The sequence below is a fragment of the Rattus rattus genome, chromosome 9 (assembly GCF_011064425.1).
Source record: "Rattus rattus isolate New Zealand chromosome 9, Rrattus_CSIRO_v1, whole genome shotgun sequence".
Taxonomy (NCBI): domain Eukaryota; kingdom Metazoa; phylum Chordata; class Mammalia; order Rodentia; family Muridae; genus Rattus; species Rattus rattus.
In genome coordinates, this window is record NC_046162.1 from 4,841,093 (window position 1) to 4,856,330 (window position 15,238).

The 15,238-nt window shown below is 51.4% G+C and overlaps 1 protein-coding gene across 1 annotated transcript in view; it reads right to left on the minus strand.

The window, feature by feature from the left end:
• Nucleotides 1–15,238, minus strand: part of Ergic1 (endoplasmic reticulum-golgi intermediate compartment 1) — a 115,011-nt gene that overhangs the window by 44,761 nt on the left and 55,012 nt on the right. The window contains exon 3 of the mRNA XM_032912675.1: nt 1,808–1,869. Within this exon, the coding sequence (XP_032768566.1) occupies nt 1,808–1,869 (62 nt within the window). The remainder of the gene's footprint in view (nt 1–1,807; nt 1,870–15,238) is intronic.

Here is a 15,238-nt window from a genome sequence, read left to right on the forward strand (position 1 = left end):
AGCGGTGACATTTTGGGTGAGTTACCTCCTTTCAATAAGCAACTGAGGCCAAAGCCTTTCCACTTACTTGCTGATGACTTTGCTTTGTTCTGAGTATTGTTTTTTTTGGGGGGGGGGGTGGTTCTGTTGTGGAACAGCAATGGATGCTAAGCTAGGACTGTGCCCACACAGCTTCTCCTGGACGCCCTGTTCACATCTGACATAACCATGGCCCTTTGTCAGTGTAGAGGAATCTGCACTGTTGCCATGCTCCTAACTCTGCCACAGGTTTCACCAGCTTCCCAGGAAGGCTGTTTCTCTGCAGGAACAGATCCTGGAGCCTACCCTGCGTTTACTCCTGAGCCCTTCTGCAATCCACCCTTCCGTCTTCCCCCAGCCTTGCTCCTCTGGCAGCATACCGCTCAGGTATCTGGCAGAAGACGCCCCCCTCACTCCCAGGCTGGGGCTGTGCTGCTCTGTCACATCCGCCAGGGTTGTAGCTTAGTAGGGAAGATCCCTCAGCGGCAAGGCTTATGTCACATCAGGCGTCCATACACCCACTCGAGCAATTGCGGTGACGCCGACATCCCTTGCACGGCAGAGCTCGCACCGTGGAGCTGCCACGTGCAGGCCTCCCCACAGGAAAGCCACCATCTTACATTCCTATTCTCTTTTCTGTGGGAGTGAGTTGCTACAGCCCCCCCACACTTGAGGGGGGAGAGGGAAGGGTATCCACAGGGTCACCAGAGTTCTTGAGTGAGTGTGTCTCCTCTCCCCAGCTCATTTACTCAAAGGCCTTTCCCCTAACTCTTTGGGTTCCAGATCACCAGAGTCATTGCTCATCTTGTTCTCCGGTTTGGGTCCTTGGGTCCTCTTGTCCTGCTGACATGACACTAGGCTCACTTATACCTTCCTGCCTGACGCTGTAAATGGCTACTTTTCTGAGATGCCCTGGCTCCTCTAACTGAACTAAGTCAGGGTGAGTTTGCGATTTCTTTCAACGGCTGAAATTATTAATAATTCAAATCGTTTCAGAGGCAGGGAGGTCAAAGCATCCTTCCCATACCTCTGATCCGTTCGCATGGACGTCTTTTTGTTTGTTTGTTGTTCTTGGGGTTGTTTTTGGTATCAGTTTTTATTTTTTAGACAGGCTTTCTCTGTGTAGCCCTGGCTGTCCTGGAACTCAGAGATCTGCCTGCCTTTGCCTCCCAAATGCTGGATTAAAGAGATTTAAGTCACCACTCTCCAGCTACTTTTAAATTGTGTGTGTGTGTCCCCGTGTGTGTGTGTGTGTGTGTGTGTGTGTGTGTGTGTGCGCGTGTGCGTGTGTGTGTGTGTGTGCGTGCGCCCATGTGCACGCATGTGTGTGTGTGCCCGTGTGCACACGTGTGTGTGCGTGTGCGTGTGCGTGTGTGTGTCCGGAGCACTTTTCCCCCGCAGCTTGGAGGCACTATCACATCTTCAAAGCCACCTATCATACAGGGCTGGGGTGGACTTTCCACTTACAGCGCCTGCTAGGACTCAGAGAGTTCTGGTTCTAGGAGACATCGCTTTGGACTTTGAGATCAGGGATCCCGAACCTGCACTGGTATTTGCTGCATCCTACTAGTCATGGCTGGCTGCCCTGTCTTGCAGGGTTACACAGCAAGGATAGATAGAGATGCTTCGCGGAGAGAGGCGAAGGGCCTGTGGGATGCTAGGCATGTCCCCCCTCCCACCTGCACTTCCTTCTTTCCTCCTTGCTCCAGAGTTCTGCAGAGCGTGGAAGCATGGCTATTTGAGGGCTAGGCAGAGGGCTGGGTTAACGGTAAAATGGGCAGTTACTCACTGATGGCACCAGTATATGTCGGCTGTGTGAGGTCCTTGGGCACCTTCCTGTAGATGTCAAACCTGTGGAGAAGAAACGGGGGGATTAGACAACTGCAGGGTACAGGTCTTGAGGCAGAGACAGGGCTGCCACCTGGGCCAGCTCTTACCAAAGACTCCTTCCCAACCCCGAGAGGCCTTATGAGGGCCCTACTGTCTTAGTTGGGTTTCTATTGCTATGATGAAACACCACGGCCAAAAATCAAGTTGGGGAGGAAAGGGTTTGTTTGGCTTACACTTCCACATTGCTGCTTATCACCAATGGAAGTCAGGACAGGAACTCAAGCAGGATAGGAACCTGGAGGCAGGAACTGATGCAGAGGCCATGGAGGATTGCTGCTTACTGGGCTGGTTCCCACGGCTTGCTCAGCCTGCTTTCTTATAGAACGCAGAATCCCCAACACAGGCCTGGTACCATCCACAGTGGGCTGGGCCCTGTCCCGTCAGTCACTAATTAAGACGATGCTCTTAATCAGCCTGGTCCATAGCCTGACCTTACGGAGGCATTTTCTCAGTTAAGGCTCAGTTCCCTTCTCCCAGATGACTACAGTTTGTGTCAAGTTGACATCAATCTAGCCGGCACACCCACACGTCCCTCTGCTACGTCCCACCATGTCTCCATGGTGACCCAAGCTCATTAGCCATCATTTTACGCACTCCTGTATTTATGCTTGTGCACATTTCTTGGTGGGTCTTGCCTCTGTCAGACTGTAACTTCCTCCTGAAGACAAAGGACCTTGTGAGGTCTTGTTCCTAGCTCAGGGTGACAGGCGGTGGGCACTGAACCAAAGGAACCTCTGGGTCCAGGGGGCCAGTGGGAGGCTCTGCGTCTCTGACACTGGTGTACTAGGTATACTGGTATGCTTTTTGGCTCTGAGCCATCTCTTCATCCCTTCTCCTGCCTCCACCTCCCCGTCCTGGTCCACTGTCCCCACCTTCCCTGCCAGTTCCTGCCTATAGGATAACGTAGGGTCAGCTGGGCATAAGCCCGGTTCTGCCTCTGGTTGTCCACCCTAGCTTTTCTTTCCTAAACATACCACCAGGGCCAGGGAAGTCCTGGGGTATGATGGGAGATTGTGGGGCTTTGGAATCAAACGTAATTCTTGCCCTGTCTTGGTCAAGTAGGGGTTAGGACTCTGGAATCGGATTTCTGCTAATCTTGGTAAATGTTCTTCCTTGCCGTGCGTCTACTTCTCCGGGCCTCGGTTTCCTCATCTATAAATGCAGGGCTGCCGCCGCTAAACCCTGCAAGCCTACTACTGAGAGGTAAGAAAACCTGCCTCTGAGGGATTTGGTACAGGGTCTCCCCATGGGAGGCTTCCACACCCTTGGCTTCCTGCCTTTCCCTTGGCAGTGAGCAGCAGCCCACCTCCTCAAAGCAGAGCTGTCAACAGGGCCCTCAGTCCGCACACCCTCAAGCTGGAAGGCGGAGCTTGCCTCTGGCGATTGGGAAACCAAACACACCTGCTACACCTCTGTCTCCTGAATCAAGGCTGGTACCCTACTCCGCTAATTACACGGAGCCTGGAGGGATGCCAGGCTAAGGGCTGACACTTTCCCTCGCTGTCTGCTCTGTGCACAGCTGACAGGGCTGGGGTGTGACTGAGCAGCCGGGAGGTCTGCGCAACAAAACGACCTCACTTCTCAGACACACCTCTAATCCGGAGAGGTCTACGATAGGCTCAGACATTAGCCCGCACCGTGTATCACCTTGCCCACCTCTAATCTGGAGAGGTCTATGAGAGGCTCAGACATTAGCCTGCACCGTGTATCACCTTGCCCACGGTCATGTCACTTCTCTGGACCTTACCTACTGTGCAGCCACAGGAGGGTCAATGCCGGCTGCATGTTAAGCTCTTAGAGCCAGCCTGGCATTCTGGAAGTGCTCAGTGTTCGCAGGGTCCATTTACTAACTGTCACTTGACTGGTCAGGTCCCCACTACACACTGAGTCCTCTTAATCTGCCTGGCCTGTAAACATACTGCTCCCCGTAAGGGACAAAAGTGGGCAGGGAAATCCAGTGTTCAGACGGGCGAGCTAAGACACGGTGGCAGGAAGAATGGCCTTTGGGCCCCAGTGAGGCTTTCTCTGGTAAGTGACGTCTGCACAGGGAGGGAGGGAAAGCGCAGCCTAGAGCGAAGACCAAGAGCAGAACACAAGTCGGGTTCCTGGGATGCAGTGTTCAATTTGGGGAGCTGGGGAGAGGGAATGGAAGAGGCAGAGAGGTCTCAGAAGTTCCTGAGTGTCGGGCCATGGCCAGGGGCTCCTGGGTGATGATCTGTTGTGGATGTCATCTGACTGCCTGCTGGGGAGGAACCCTGCTGAGTGTAGATGGGTCCAAAACAATCTCCCAGGCTTCCGGTGGGGTGAGAGTGACATCTGTCAGTTCCTGATCATTCCGGATCATTGCCTAGCCTAGACCTCTCCTCTTCTTGAGCTACGTGAGCAAACCAGAGCTTCACTCCCAGCTCACATGTTAAGGGAGTGTGCGACAGGGAGCACCCCCAGGGGTGACAGGTGGAGGTATGGGCTTAGGGTGACCAGATGTTCTGATTTTATTTTTTGTTAAAAAAGACCTTGAATTTGGAACTGCGCATGGAATGTCCCAATTCTTAAATGTTGTGTAACAAATGCAAGACAAAGAGGCATTTATAAACAGGCGAGGCCGGGAGCCCAGTGTGTGACTCTGTGGGCTGAAGGCAGGGGCAGCCTATCTTTAAAAAGTCACCGGGGCAGGTGGAAGCCATGTGGGACTCCTGAGGCAACCAGACAGCTAAGCCACAGGCAGAGAGAGGGTCTTGGAAACCCCTGTCCACTGCTGGGCCTCAGTTTCCCTGGATGAAAAGCAAGGGGGTGCCTGAAAGGTGAAGACAGAAATGGCTGGAGTACCCTGTGGGGACTACAATCCAGCCAGTCTCTTGCCATGTCACCGTCAGGGTGGACGTGCTGTCTCAAAACCGGGAGTTCGTGATTAGCCAGCGTCTGCTCAACAGGAGCAAGAAGTGGTGGAGGGTGGAGCATGGAGTCTACTCTGGGTAAACTCAGAGGGGAATGAAGGAGATGGAGGGAGGTTGATCATGTATGTGCAGCATCGAGGACATCAGGGATCATGTATGTGCAGCATCGAGGACAGCAGGGATCATGTATGTGTAGCATTGAGGACAGCAGGGATCATGTATGTGCAGCATCGAGGACATCAGGGATCATGTATGTCAGGGATCATGTATGTGCAGCATCGAGGACAGTAGGGATCACATATGTACAGCATCAAGGACATCAGGGATCATGTATGTGCAGCATCAAGGACATCAGGGATCATGTATGTGCAGCACCGAGGACAGCATGGCCCGGGGTCTCAGCACTAGGGAAGGAAAATGCAAGTGCAGATGGCTGGCTGGAATGGAGGCAGGAGTGTTAGCTCAGCATCTCAGTCTGTGCAAGCACGTGGAAGGGGACTCGTGCACGTCATGCACACATATGCATTCCCCAGTTCTTTTTACAGACAGAGCTCACAAGGCACAAGGACATGGCCAACAGCTAACAGCCAAAACCTGATCTGCGAAGCACTCAGAAATGGCTGGCTCTTGCGCTGAATGGAGAAAGGCAGGATAAGCCAGGAGCACCTGCTTAGGTCAGCACTGGGGACCACTGTCCTCTGGGTAGAACATGGCCTTTGCCATCCTGAAATCAAATCAGTTGTGGTGACCGGAGAAGAGCCTCAATGGATGGGAGGCTACCATGGGGGGAAGGGAAGAGTTCAAGGGGCACACGCCAGTCACCCAAGGCTCCCCTCAGGATACACAAGTGATTAGGAGGTGCTGGGGGAGGGGAAGCCACAGGTAAGCTTAGGTAACGCCTCACCCATTCCTTCACACAACTCTAAGTAACCCCAGTAAACTCATTGGTCTGTTCAGCAGCCTGTTTGGAGCGAATAGACGTTGTGTCTCCCAGGAAAGGCTAATGTGATTAAGCTCTGTAAGTCTGAACTTACTCTCACAATGGGGGTAGGTGTTCAGAGATAAGGCGGTATAAAGGGGCTCTTGCTGGCCAGAGGACAACGTGAGACTCAAAACAGTGAGTGAGACGTGAGCCCTGGTAAAGCAGGAAGTCAGGCATCCGGGAGGAAGGAATGGATGGATAAGGCAGGAGGCGAGGAACGGAACGCTGCTGTTACTCTGAGGTACCTCCCCATAAAATACTAATTATAAGGTGGGGGGATGTGGCTCTGATGGAAGAAACTTGGCAGACACCGTGCCGATGGAAGATGCCACCGTCAGGAAGACATGACATCCCCCGAATGGCATCAACTCAGGGTTAGGGATCCTGTCCACCACGGACACCTCAATCTGATCATGAGGAGCCGCTGCAGACATGACAGATGCCCGAGTGTGTGTCACAGGTGGGAGGCTGTAAAGGTAACCTGGGCACTATCCCAAAAGAGGGGACTTAGGGGACAAACTGACTGAACTTGGTGTGGGCTGACAACAGACTTCCTTTTCTGGAGTGAAGAACGTTTGAGCAAGCCCTGGGGTCTTGCTGGTTGCACCTATAACGTTCCTTCTTACTCGTGTTTGGACGGAGGCATTAAGGTTACGTCTGCCAGCTTTTCGTGGCTGTGACAAAATGCAAGAGAAGACCAGCTTCACAGAAGGAAGGTTTGCTTTGGCTCAGGGCCCCGGGCTTGAGGTCTCAGTCTGGCTTCTGCTGCTTGGGTCCTAGGGTGCAGTAGAGTATCTCATCTCAGTGGTAGAAGCAGGAAGCAGGAAGGTGGTCAACAGACAGACAGACAGACAGCAAGGGACCAGGGACAAGATTCCCTCCCAGGACAACCCCCGTGACTTGCTTCTTCCTGCTCAGCCCCAGCTCTTAAAACTTCCCATTTCCCATGTCACTGAGTCCTTGAGCTATAAAGCCACTAGCAGGCGAGTCCATGGATGACGCTGGAGTCCTCATATCCAATCTGCTTTAACATTGCTGTCCTGGGGACCACGCCTTTAAGCACAGGGCCTCTGGGGACATTATAGATCCAGTCCAGGACATGATGTAAGATGCTGACCTTTGGGGACACTCGGGTAAAGGGCATATGGGAATTCTGCTATTTTTTGCAACTTGGGGATAAGTATAAAACTATTTCACAATGAATAGAGATTACTTTTAAAATTCACATGGAAAAAAAATGAGGACACCACTCAAAATGTTTTGGGAAGAAGCTTGGTCCTTGCGGGCACCTGAATTAGAGGTGCTGTGCTTGCCGGGTGCTGGGGGGCAAGCTTGTTGGGGGACCAGGGGCAGGGAGATGTCCAATTAAAGCTGTAACAGGGAGGTGAGACCCAGACCAAAGCACAGCAGGCAAAGTTCTAGAGGTCATGAGGCCAAGCAGCCCAGGTGGGGCCCTTTCACGTACACATTTAGCCTTGTGGTGGGTACCCACCTCTCTGACTACGGTGTCCCACTCTCCTGGGGAGATCTGAGGCTCGGGTGGAGAGAATCCCTATGTCACTGAGTTCCTGGGTAGCAGAACCTGGTGTGGAATCCCCAAGCCATCATCTTCCTGTCACCCCACACTCTGGGGACCTCGCTCATGTTCTCTTACTGTCAAATGAGACCAAGGTCTCAAGGCTTCGATCATTTACTTTTCTAAGGATGCTGCCTGGTAGGCCAGGGGAAATTCAGATGCCCATCATTCGTTCAGCAAATACGTATTAAACATGCACTTAAATGCAGCAGTGTCCTAGAAGGTCTGGAAAAGGAACCCACCAAGGCAGATATGGTCTCCGCCCTCAAAAAGCTGCCAGCCTAGCAAAACTTTGGGTGGCTCAGCAGAGGACACCTGTGACAAGTGACAAAGCTCTATTCCCACACGACAGACCCAAGTTGGAGAGTGGTGATGGGGTAAAGGGGGAACAGAAAAGGAACCTGGTTTCAGAGGTAACCACAAAACGAGTGAGTCAGGAATGACTGTCGCTGGGAAGCCGGCCCACCAGGCGGCTAGTGAGAAGCCCAGGCGTGTGACAGATGAGGAAGTGAGATGTGCATCCTCTGGCTCAGATTAGTCAGGCCCTCGCAGTGGTGATGCGATCAGTCTTAGCCATTCTGCCTCAGAGAATGTGGAGGAAAGGGTAAAGAACACGGGAGAGAAACAGGATGTTTGCTGTTGCCTACTGCTGGGGTTCACCTGCGTTCTCACTCTACTCTTGGGACCAGCCTGAGTTAGGTCTGGTCTCATTTTGCATATGGAGATCAGAAAGAAAGTACTTTGGAGGGATCTCTCCTGTATCCCTGCCTTTCACATTCTCACTGACTCTACTGAAGGGGAAAGCTTCCGGATCTGTCACCGCTCAGCCACCACAGAGAAAGGTGAAGAGTGGGTTCATTCCTGCCCATCCCTCAGCCTGGGAGTTTCTTAGCCTTTCAGCTAATGAATAGATGAACACAAGAATGCATGGTGGCCCATGTCTTTAACCCCAGCACTTGGGAAGCAGAGACAGGTGAGGTCTCTGAGTTTGAGGCCAGCCTGGTCTACAGATTGAGTTCTAGGACAGCCAAGGCTCCAGTGAGGCCCAGTCTCAAAACAACAACAAACCAAACCAAACAAAAAAGGCCTAGGGGCAGGGGTGTTGTTCCATTTGTGGAGTGCTTGCCTACTGTGGGCGAAGCCCTTGGCTTGCCCTCCCACACCCAACACCATATAAACTAAATGTGTGATGCAGGCCCCTAAGCTGGAGGATCCAAAGTTCAAGGTCATCCTCAGCTACACAGCAAGTCTGGGACCAACATAGGCTATAGGAGGCCCTTTTTCATCAAAAGAATGAGGCCCAAGGCTGCCCTGGGAGCCCAGAGGAAGGTGAACACTTGTAGACTCCACACTCAGGCTACATTGGAGGTTATGGTAGGAGGTCAACTTGGGCTACAGAGTGAAACACTGTCCCAACAAAGAGAAGGGTGGGGCCTGGGGAGAAGTGCCAGCAAGCCCAGCACACACAGAAAAGCTGAGCTCGGTATACCTGTAACCAGCACTGGAGGCCAGTGTTCTAGGTTCAATGGGAGGCCTCACAAAGTAAGCTTGGGCTGAGGAGATGGCTCAGCAGCTAAAATGCTTCCCACACAACCCAAAGGACCAAATCCCCAGGACCCACACAAATACTGGGGGGCATGATGGCCCATCTCTCATTCCTGTCTCTAGAGTCTGCTTCAAAGAAACAGACAGACAGAGGGCTGCTGGAAGAAGGTACCTAACATCAACTTCTACATGCATACATTTGTGCACACATATGTATACCCCCAGCATGATCATGCATACATATCCATGTACACCAGCACATGAAAAGGGGGGGAGCTAAACTGAGGAGGCACCTAACTCTGGCCTTCATAGACACCCACAAGAGTGAACACACACACACACACACACACACACACACACACACACACACATACACACACACAAACAAAACAAGCCAACAAAAAAAAAAACTCAATCAGCCAAACAACAACAAAATAAAACAAAGCCGAAATTAAATCAACTAAGGCCTTGAAACACGGTGGGCAGGTGCGGCGGCCAGTGGCAGCCAGTGGTGGCATAGGTAACACACCTGTTATCATTTAATGGGGATTTGAGGGATTTTTTTTTTAAAATAAGGCAAAAATCAGTTGAAAATAAAGCAAGAGATCAACCCGGACTGAAGAAAGCCCAGCCTGGGTGCAGATGCCAACAGGACAGGTGCAAGACCTGGGGTGGGCAGACAGGACCTTGGCCACCCGCTGGGAGAGCTCCAAACATCTGTCACCACTGTCAGCCCTAGAAACATCCCCATGGCTACCCTATGTTACCTGCTCAACTTAGAAGAGAGACCAGAGGCCCCAGGAGCAGCTCACCCAGTGTAAGCATTTGATACGGAGCCTGGTATGGCAGTGCTCACTGTAATCCCAGCTACTGAGGAAGCTGAGGCAGGGAGACTGCAGGGCCCGGCAAAGAGCCAGTCAAACAGCGTGTAGCGTGGGTCCACGGGTATTCACTACTCTTCCTGTTGCTTGAGAAAAATGACAGAAGGTTTATTCTGGCTCTTGGTTCCAGGGCACAGCCTATGGTGTGAGGAAGGCGTGTCGGTAAAGCATGAAGCAGAGAGAGAAAACTGCTGGCGCTTAGCTCCCCGTTATTCAGTCTGGTATCTCAGGGCCTTCGGGATGGTACTGTCTGGCCGCGTTCAGGGTTGAGTCTTCCCTGCTCAGTTAAACCTTTCTGGAAACATCTTCAAAGACACACTCAGATGTGTGTGTTTCCATGGCGATGCCAAACCCCATCAAATTGACAATAAAGACTCGGTCACCACAGCCTGGCAGTTTCTGTGTCCTTGAGAAGCTGCCTGCCAGGGAATCTGTGAGGAATCTTGGTGCCGCTGCGTCTCCTGGGAGGTGTGGGGCACGGAGACAGTTTGGTCACCACTACTGGGGCTGAGGTGTTATTGGCACCTTGTACACAGAGGCCAGGGATGCTACTGGCCTTCCAGCTGCATGGACAGCTCCAGGAGGGAGAAGGACTATAACTACTGTCCACAGGCCTGCAGCCGAGAAAGCTGTTCTTCGTGGAATAGAACATCAAGGAAGGGGTTCATTTCCCCACCCATCCTGTGTCCCCCGTCAAGAGGCCTCAGGGGTTCTGCTCCAGCTAGTGAACTCGTAGCCATGGCCCTGATGGCCCCACAGACACCATGATCCTAGAATTAAGTAGTCTTTCTGGTCTTTTTCCACTCCGCATCTGAAAAGGCAAAGTTTATGTGGGAAAACTGGACAGAAGGAACCCACAGGAGGAGGGTCAAGGCGCCTGGGTCTGCCTTCCGCCTTGCTATGAAGGCACAGTTAAATACGTGTGCTGCCATTCTTTTCACAGCGCACTGTGCAAACCCTCCCTTGGTGCTAAGGAGGAAATGGAGCCGTGGGAACATACGTCAGCATCAGTGCTGGGCATCAGCAGGATTTACTCACAGAAATTCAATCTGCAGTCCACCTCCAGCCTATAGAGGGAGGGGCTGCAGCCTGACTCAAAATAAACACGCATGCCTTCTCCACTCCAGTGAGGAAGTAAGTGCTGGGAGGACCATATGACTTCATCTGTGACTTCCTTCCACGGCGCAATGCCTCGGCTGAGCTATTTTAACTGTGCGCCCTGGGCCTCGCTTCTCCCCGTTCTTGCAGTTGAGTCTCCATAGCTCTGTGCTTCCCTGGATGTGGGTGGCTCCAAGGGAGGAGCCTGGGATGTCACTGTTTCCAGAGCTTAATGAAATTACATGCCATTTAGGAGCAAGTCATTGGGTAGTGGGTCATCTGTCCCCCAAAATAGCTGTTAAGACACTTAGCTGGACCTCTGGCCTGGTCGGCCCTGCCCACTGGCCTGGCAGAGCCCTTGGTGTGGGGCCAGGGAGTGAGGCAGAACACGCACACTCACTTGCTCTTAGTCAGTCTTTCATCTTGAAGAGCATCAGTGGGGCAGGGGTGCATGACCGAGATGCACACACAGGTAAACGTGCATACTTAGGCCTGGAGGGGCATGGTGAGAGTGAGCCTTGGAACTGCTGTGACTATAGGAACCCTGAAGGGACATTCTACATGGTTATATGCACTCCTACCATTGTCTCCTATGGATGGGACAGAGCCTGGCTGGAGACAGCCAGGGTGAGCGAGAAGCAGTGATAAAAATCATCACAGCTGTGCTGCCCCCTCTCCCCTCCCTCACCCTTCTCTCCCCCACCCTCTCCCCTGTGGTGAGGGCTCACTTGTGCTCCAGGCCTAGACTTTGACTCACTATTTCATCACTTTCCTAACCCTATGTGGTAGGTCATGTGTCTCCTCCCAGCTCGCCCCTGATGTAGGGCTACATTGAACTCAGTTTGCCTCGGGATATCTGCCTTCTACCCAGGATGCCACACATCTGCCTGGAGGAGGGTAGGGTGTGATGGCCAGCACATGTTGCTGTGTGACGCTTAAGTCCCTGATTGGGATATGGTGGATATGGTTTTCCCCATCTAGCCCAGCCTCTGAGCTGCTGCCATGACACCTGGTACCCACACAGAGCCCTCTAGCCTCTGCATGGCCTCCAGCTTTATTTAGCATCCTCCACTTCTGCCCCATGCTCCCATACGTGACCTTCCAGTCCCAGAACACTCTTCGTGACCACAGAGTTCCTCCCGGCCTTTCTCCTCCTCCCTTCCCACAAACGCCAAGTGTGGCTGAAGGGGAAGAGGTGTTGCTGTGGCAGCCACACACCTCCCTACAGGCCTCCTGCTATGCTAGGCCAGGTTGGCTTTGTTGTGGACTCTTCCCTGGGCCTTGCAAGGCCTCACCCGTTAAGGCTGACAAGTACCTCTGAGGTTGAAACGTGAAATGGTACGGGCAGAAGCCTGCTTACCATAGTATCGGCTGCAATAGCGAATGTCTGAAGCTAGGCCAAACCCCGGGCAAAGAGAAGGGCAGAGCACCGGCTAGAGAGCTGCCACAAAGTGGAGGGTGGCACAGCTGTCAAGGGGAACAGGCACCTCCATTAGGATCCTCCTAAAGCACAAAAGGAAAAGGCCAAGGACAGTGGAGACGGAAATTTATACTGAAGGCGAGACTGAAGTGTGCACAGACGACCACGCCCACAATTCCTGAGAGAAACATGAAATGTTAAATACTCAGGACAAACCTGACAGAAGTATAAGGCAAGTGTATGTGTATGTGCTTGTGTACATTCGTGCATGCTTGTGCGTGTGTGTGTGTGTGCGCGTGCGTGCGTGCGTGTGTGCGTGCGTGCAGGGGAATTAAAGACTAAGAAGATGGGAATGTACACTAAGGCAATGGGTCAGTGTTAGCAAAGGTCACTTCCTCCCTAACTGATCTCTGTATCCAGACCACTTCCAACCCAAACCACCACAAGCATGATAACAGACACTGACAGGATGGTTCTAAGACTCACACTGACACGTAACGGTCCTAGAACAGGCAAAGCTCCAACTCTGACAAAGAAAAAAAAATGGAGTCTTGTCTTAAAAACAAAACAAGAAAATCTCCAGTCGATCACAAAGATCTGCTTGTTTTCTGCTAGGAGATGTACGGCAAGCCCTGCCGGGGACAGACTCACACCATCTGACCCATGCTGCCCCTGCATACGTACTGTAGTCGGCCATGTTGGTACTGTCAGCCCTGCATCCCTTCTGATCTGAATAGGTCCTGATTCCAGGACATTCTGTCTGTGTCCATGGACATCTGGATTGTTTCCCTCTTTCAGTCATTATAAACAACTCTCCCTGGGTTTTTACATACACAGCCCCATGTAGCTGTAAGCAGATCTTTGTGATTGGAGATTGGTGGAACTTTTTTCAGAAGAGCCGCCATAAAGTATACTCCATGAAAGAAAGAGATGTGTCTAAAAAGAACACACACAAGACACAGAATGGAAAACAAAACACGCACACGTCAATCACACGCTTGATAAAAGACTTGAAGTTCAAGCTAAAGATCTCTCAAACCTCGGTAACTAAAAGTTGCACACTGTGGCCAGGCAAAGGATTTGATCTGATATTCTGTCAAAGATTTGCTGATGTCCAAAACCACCTGAAGGGATGCTAGCATCAAAGTCACTTGGGAGAACCCAAACTGGAGCCACGGTGAGTTGTCACTATGCCTATCGCGAGAGCTGGAACTATGGACCAATCAAGCAGCCGGAACTCTCACGCCTTGCCATCAAGAACATAAAATCATGTGGCCATCTGGGAAGAATTCAGCACATTCTTAAAAAGTTAAATGTCTATTGTTTTGGTCTAATTTTTGTTGCTGTAATGAAGTACTGGGTAATTTATGAGAAGAGGTTCACTGGGGTGTAGAATTCCATTCATAACAGCGTGGTCACATCTGGTCCACTGCTGGCGGGCCTTGTTCTTGACTGAATCACAAAGACATGGCAAGGAGAAGTTTTCAAGTATGCACGGAAGAAGCAGGTGTAGAGATAGACAGAAAGGTGCCCAGTTCCTTTATGATCGATCATGCCGTCTCTGTGTCAGTGAGCACAGTCCCTTAAGACCTTAACAAATTCCCATAAAACCAGCCTGAGCCTCAAGGCCTCACAAAATCACAGAAGAATTGATCCAGTCTGCAGCAAAGCACTCACTGATTGCTAAGCGGAGTCCTTCTGACACCTGCACGCTGAAGAGCTGAGCCTCGTAAGCCATGTGCAGTAAACTATATTAAACCACAGCACACATTCATTCACTGGACGACCCAGCCACGCCATGCGAGGCGTGCGCCAAGGAGCACTGAGAAGCTACACACACACAGGGATGTTACACATGAACACTCAGGGAGCTTTACTTCTATTGGCCACGAAGAAAACGACCTAGATGTCTATGCACATGAAGTATGGGCCATTCACAATGTGGGACAGTGCGAGCATAGGTGCATGTGGGCTGAGGAACGCTAACAGGGTAATTTCACTCATATCAGATTCTGGAAAGTGCAATTCGATCTAGAGTCCCAGAAGGTCGCTGCAGGTGGGACTAAGAAGGAAGCTCTGGGGAGTGACGGACATGCTCATCGTCCGGGCTGTGATGACACAATGGTACGCACAAAGCAATGAATAGGTGACACTTAACTGTGTGTCATGTACAGGCCAATAAATTTAAGAACGCTCATGATTATAATGTATCACATAACGTAATATAATCCAGGCCTTCCAAACCACAGCCTTGCTAAACAAGCATGCTAGGCCACCGGCTAGAGGAAACACTTATTTTGAATCATTTCAAAAAAAAATTTTTTATTAATTTTTATTATATATAAGTACACTGTAGCTGTCTTCAGACACACCAGAAGAGGGCACCAGATCTCATTACAGATGGTTGTGAGCCACCATGCGGTTGCTGGGAATTGAACTCAGGACCTCTGGGAGAGCAGCCAGTGCTGTTAAATGCTGAGTCATCTTTCCAGCCCCTTATTTTGAATCTTTTACAATATCTATTTCTAGGTCATGGAACAGTTGATGGGACAAAGTTCTGTCGTCCAGAAGGATTTCCACGAGTAAATGCAGACCGAGGGGGATCAGAAGACTCACCCTGCATGGGTTCTCCCATCCAGGGGATACCCATGAGCATGGGAACCTTAGACAGATGTGCCAGGCTGCTGTGACATCACCACAAGTCTCAGGGACGCCAACAGAAACGCACAGCACCACCAGAAAACTTCTCGTCTAGAGAAACAACCTCGGACCCACGCGAGGCTCCTGAGCTCACCAGTTACAGACGACTCAGAAAACACATCCATATCACAGGGAAAATTCTACAGAACAAGTGATGGAATCTCCATCATAAATCAAGAGATGATGGGGAAAGACGGTGGCCAGTATCTTCCTGATACCTCACCACCTTAATTT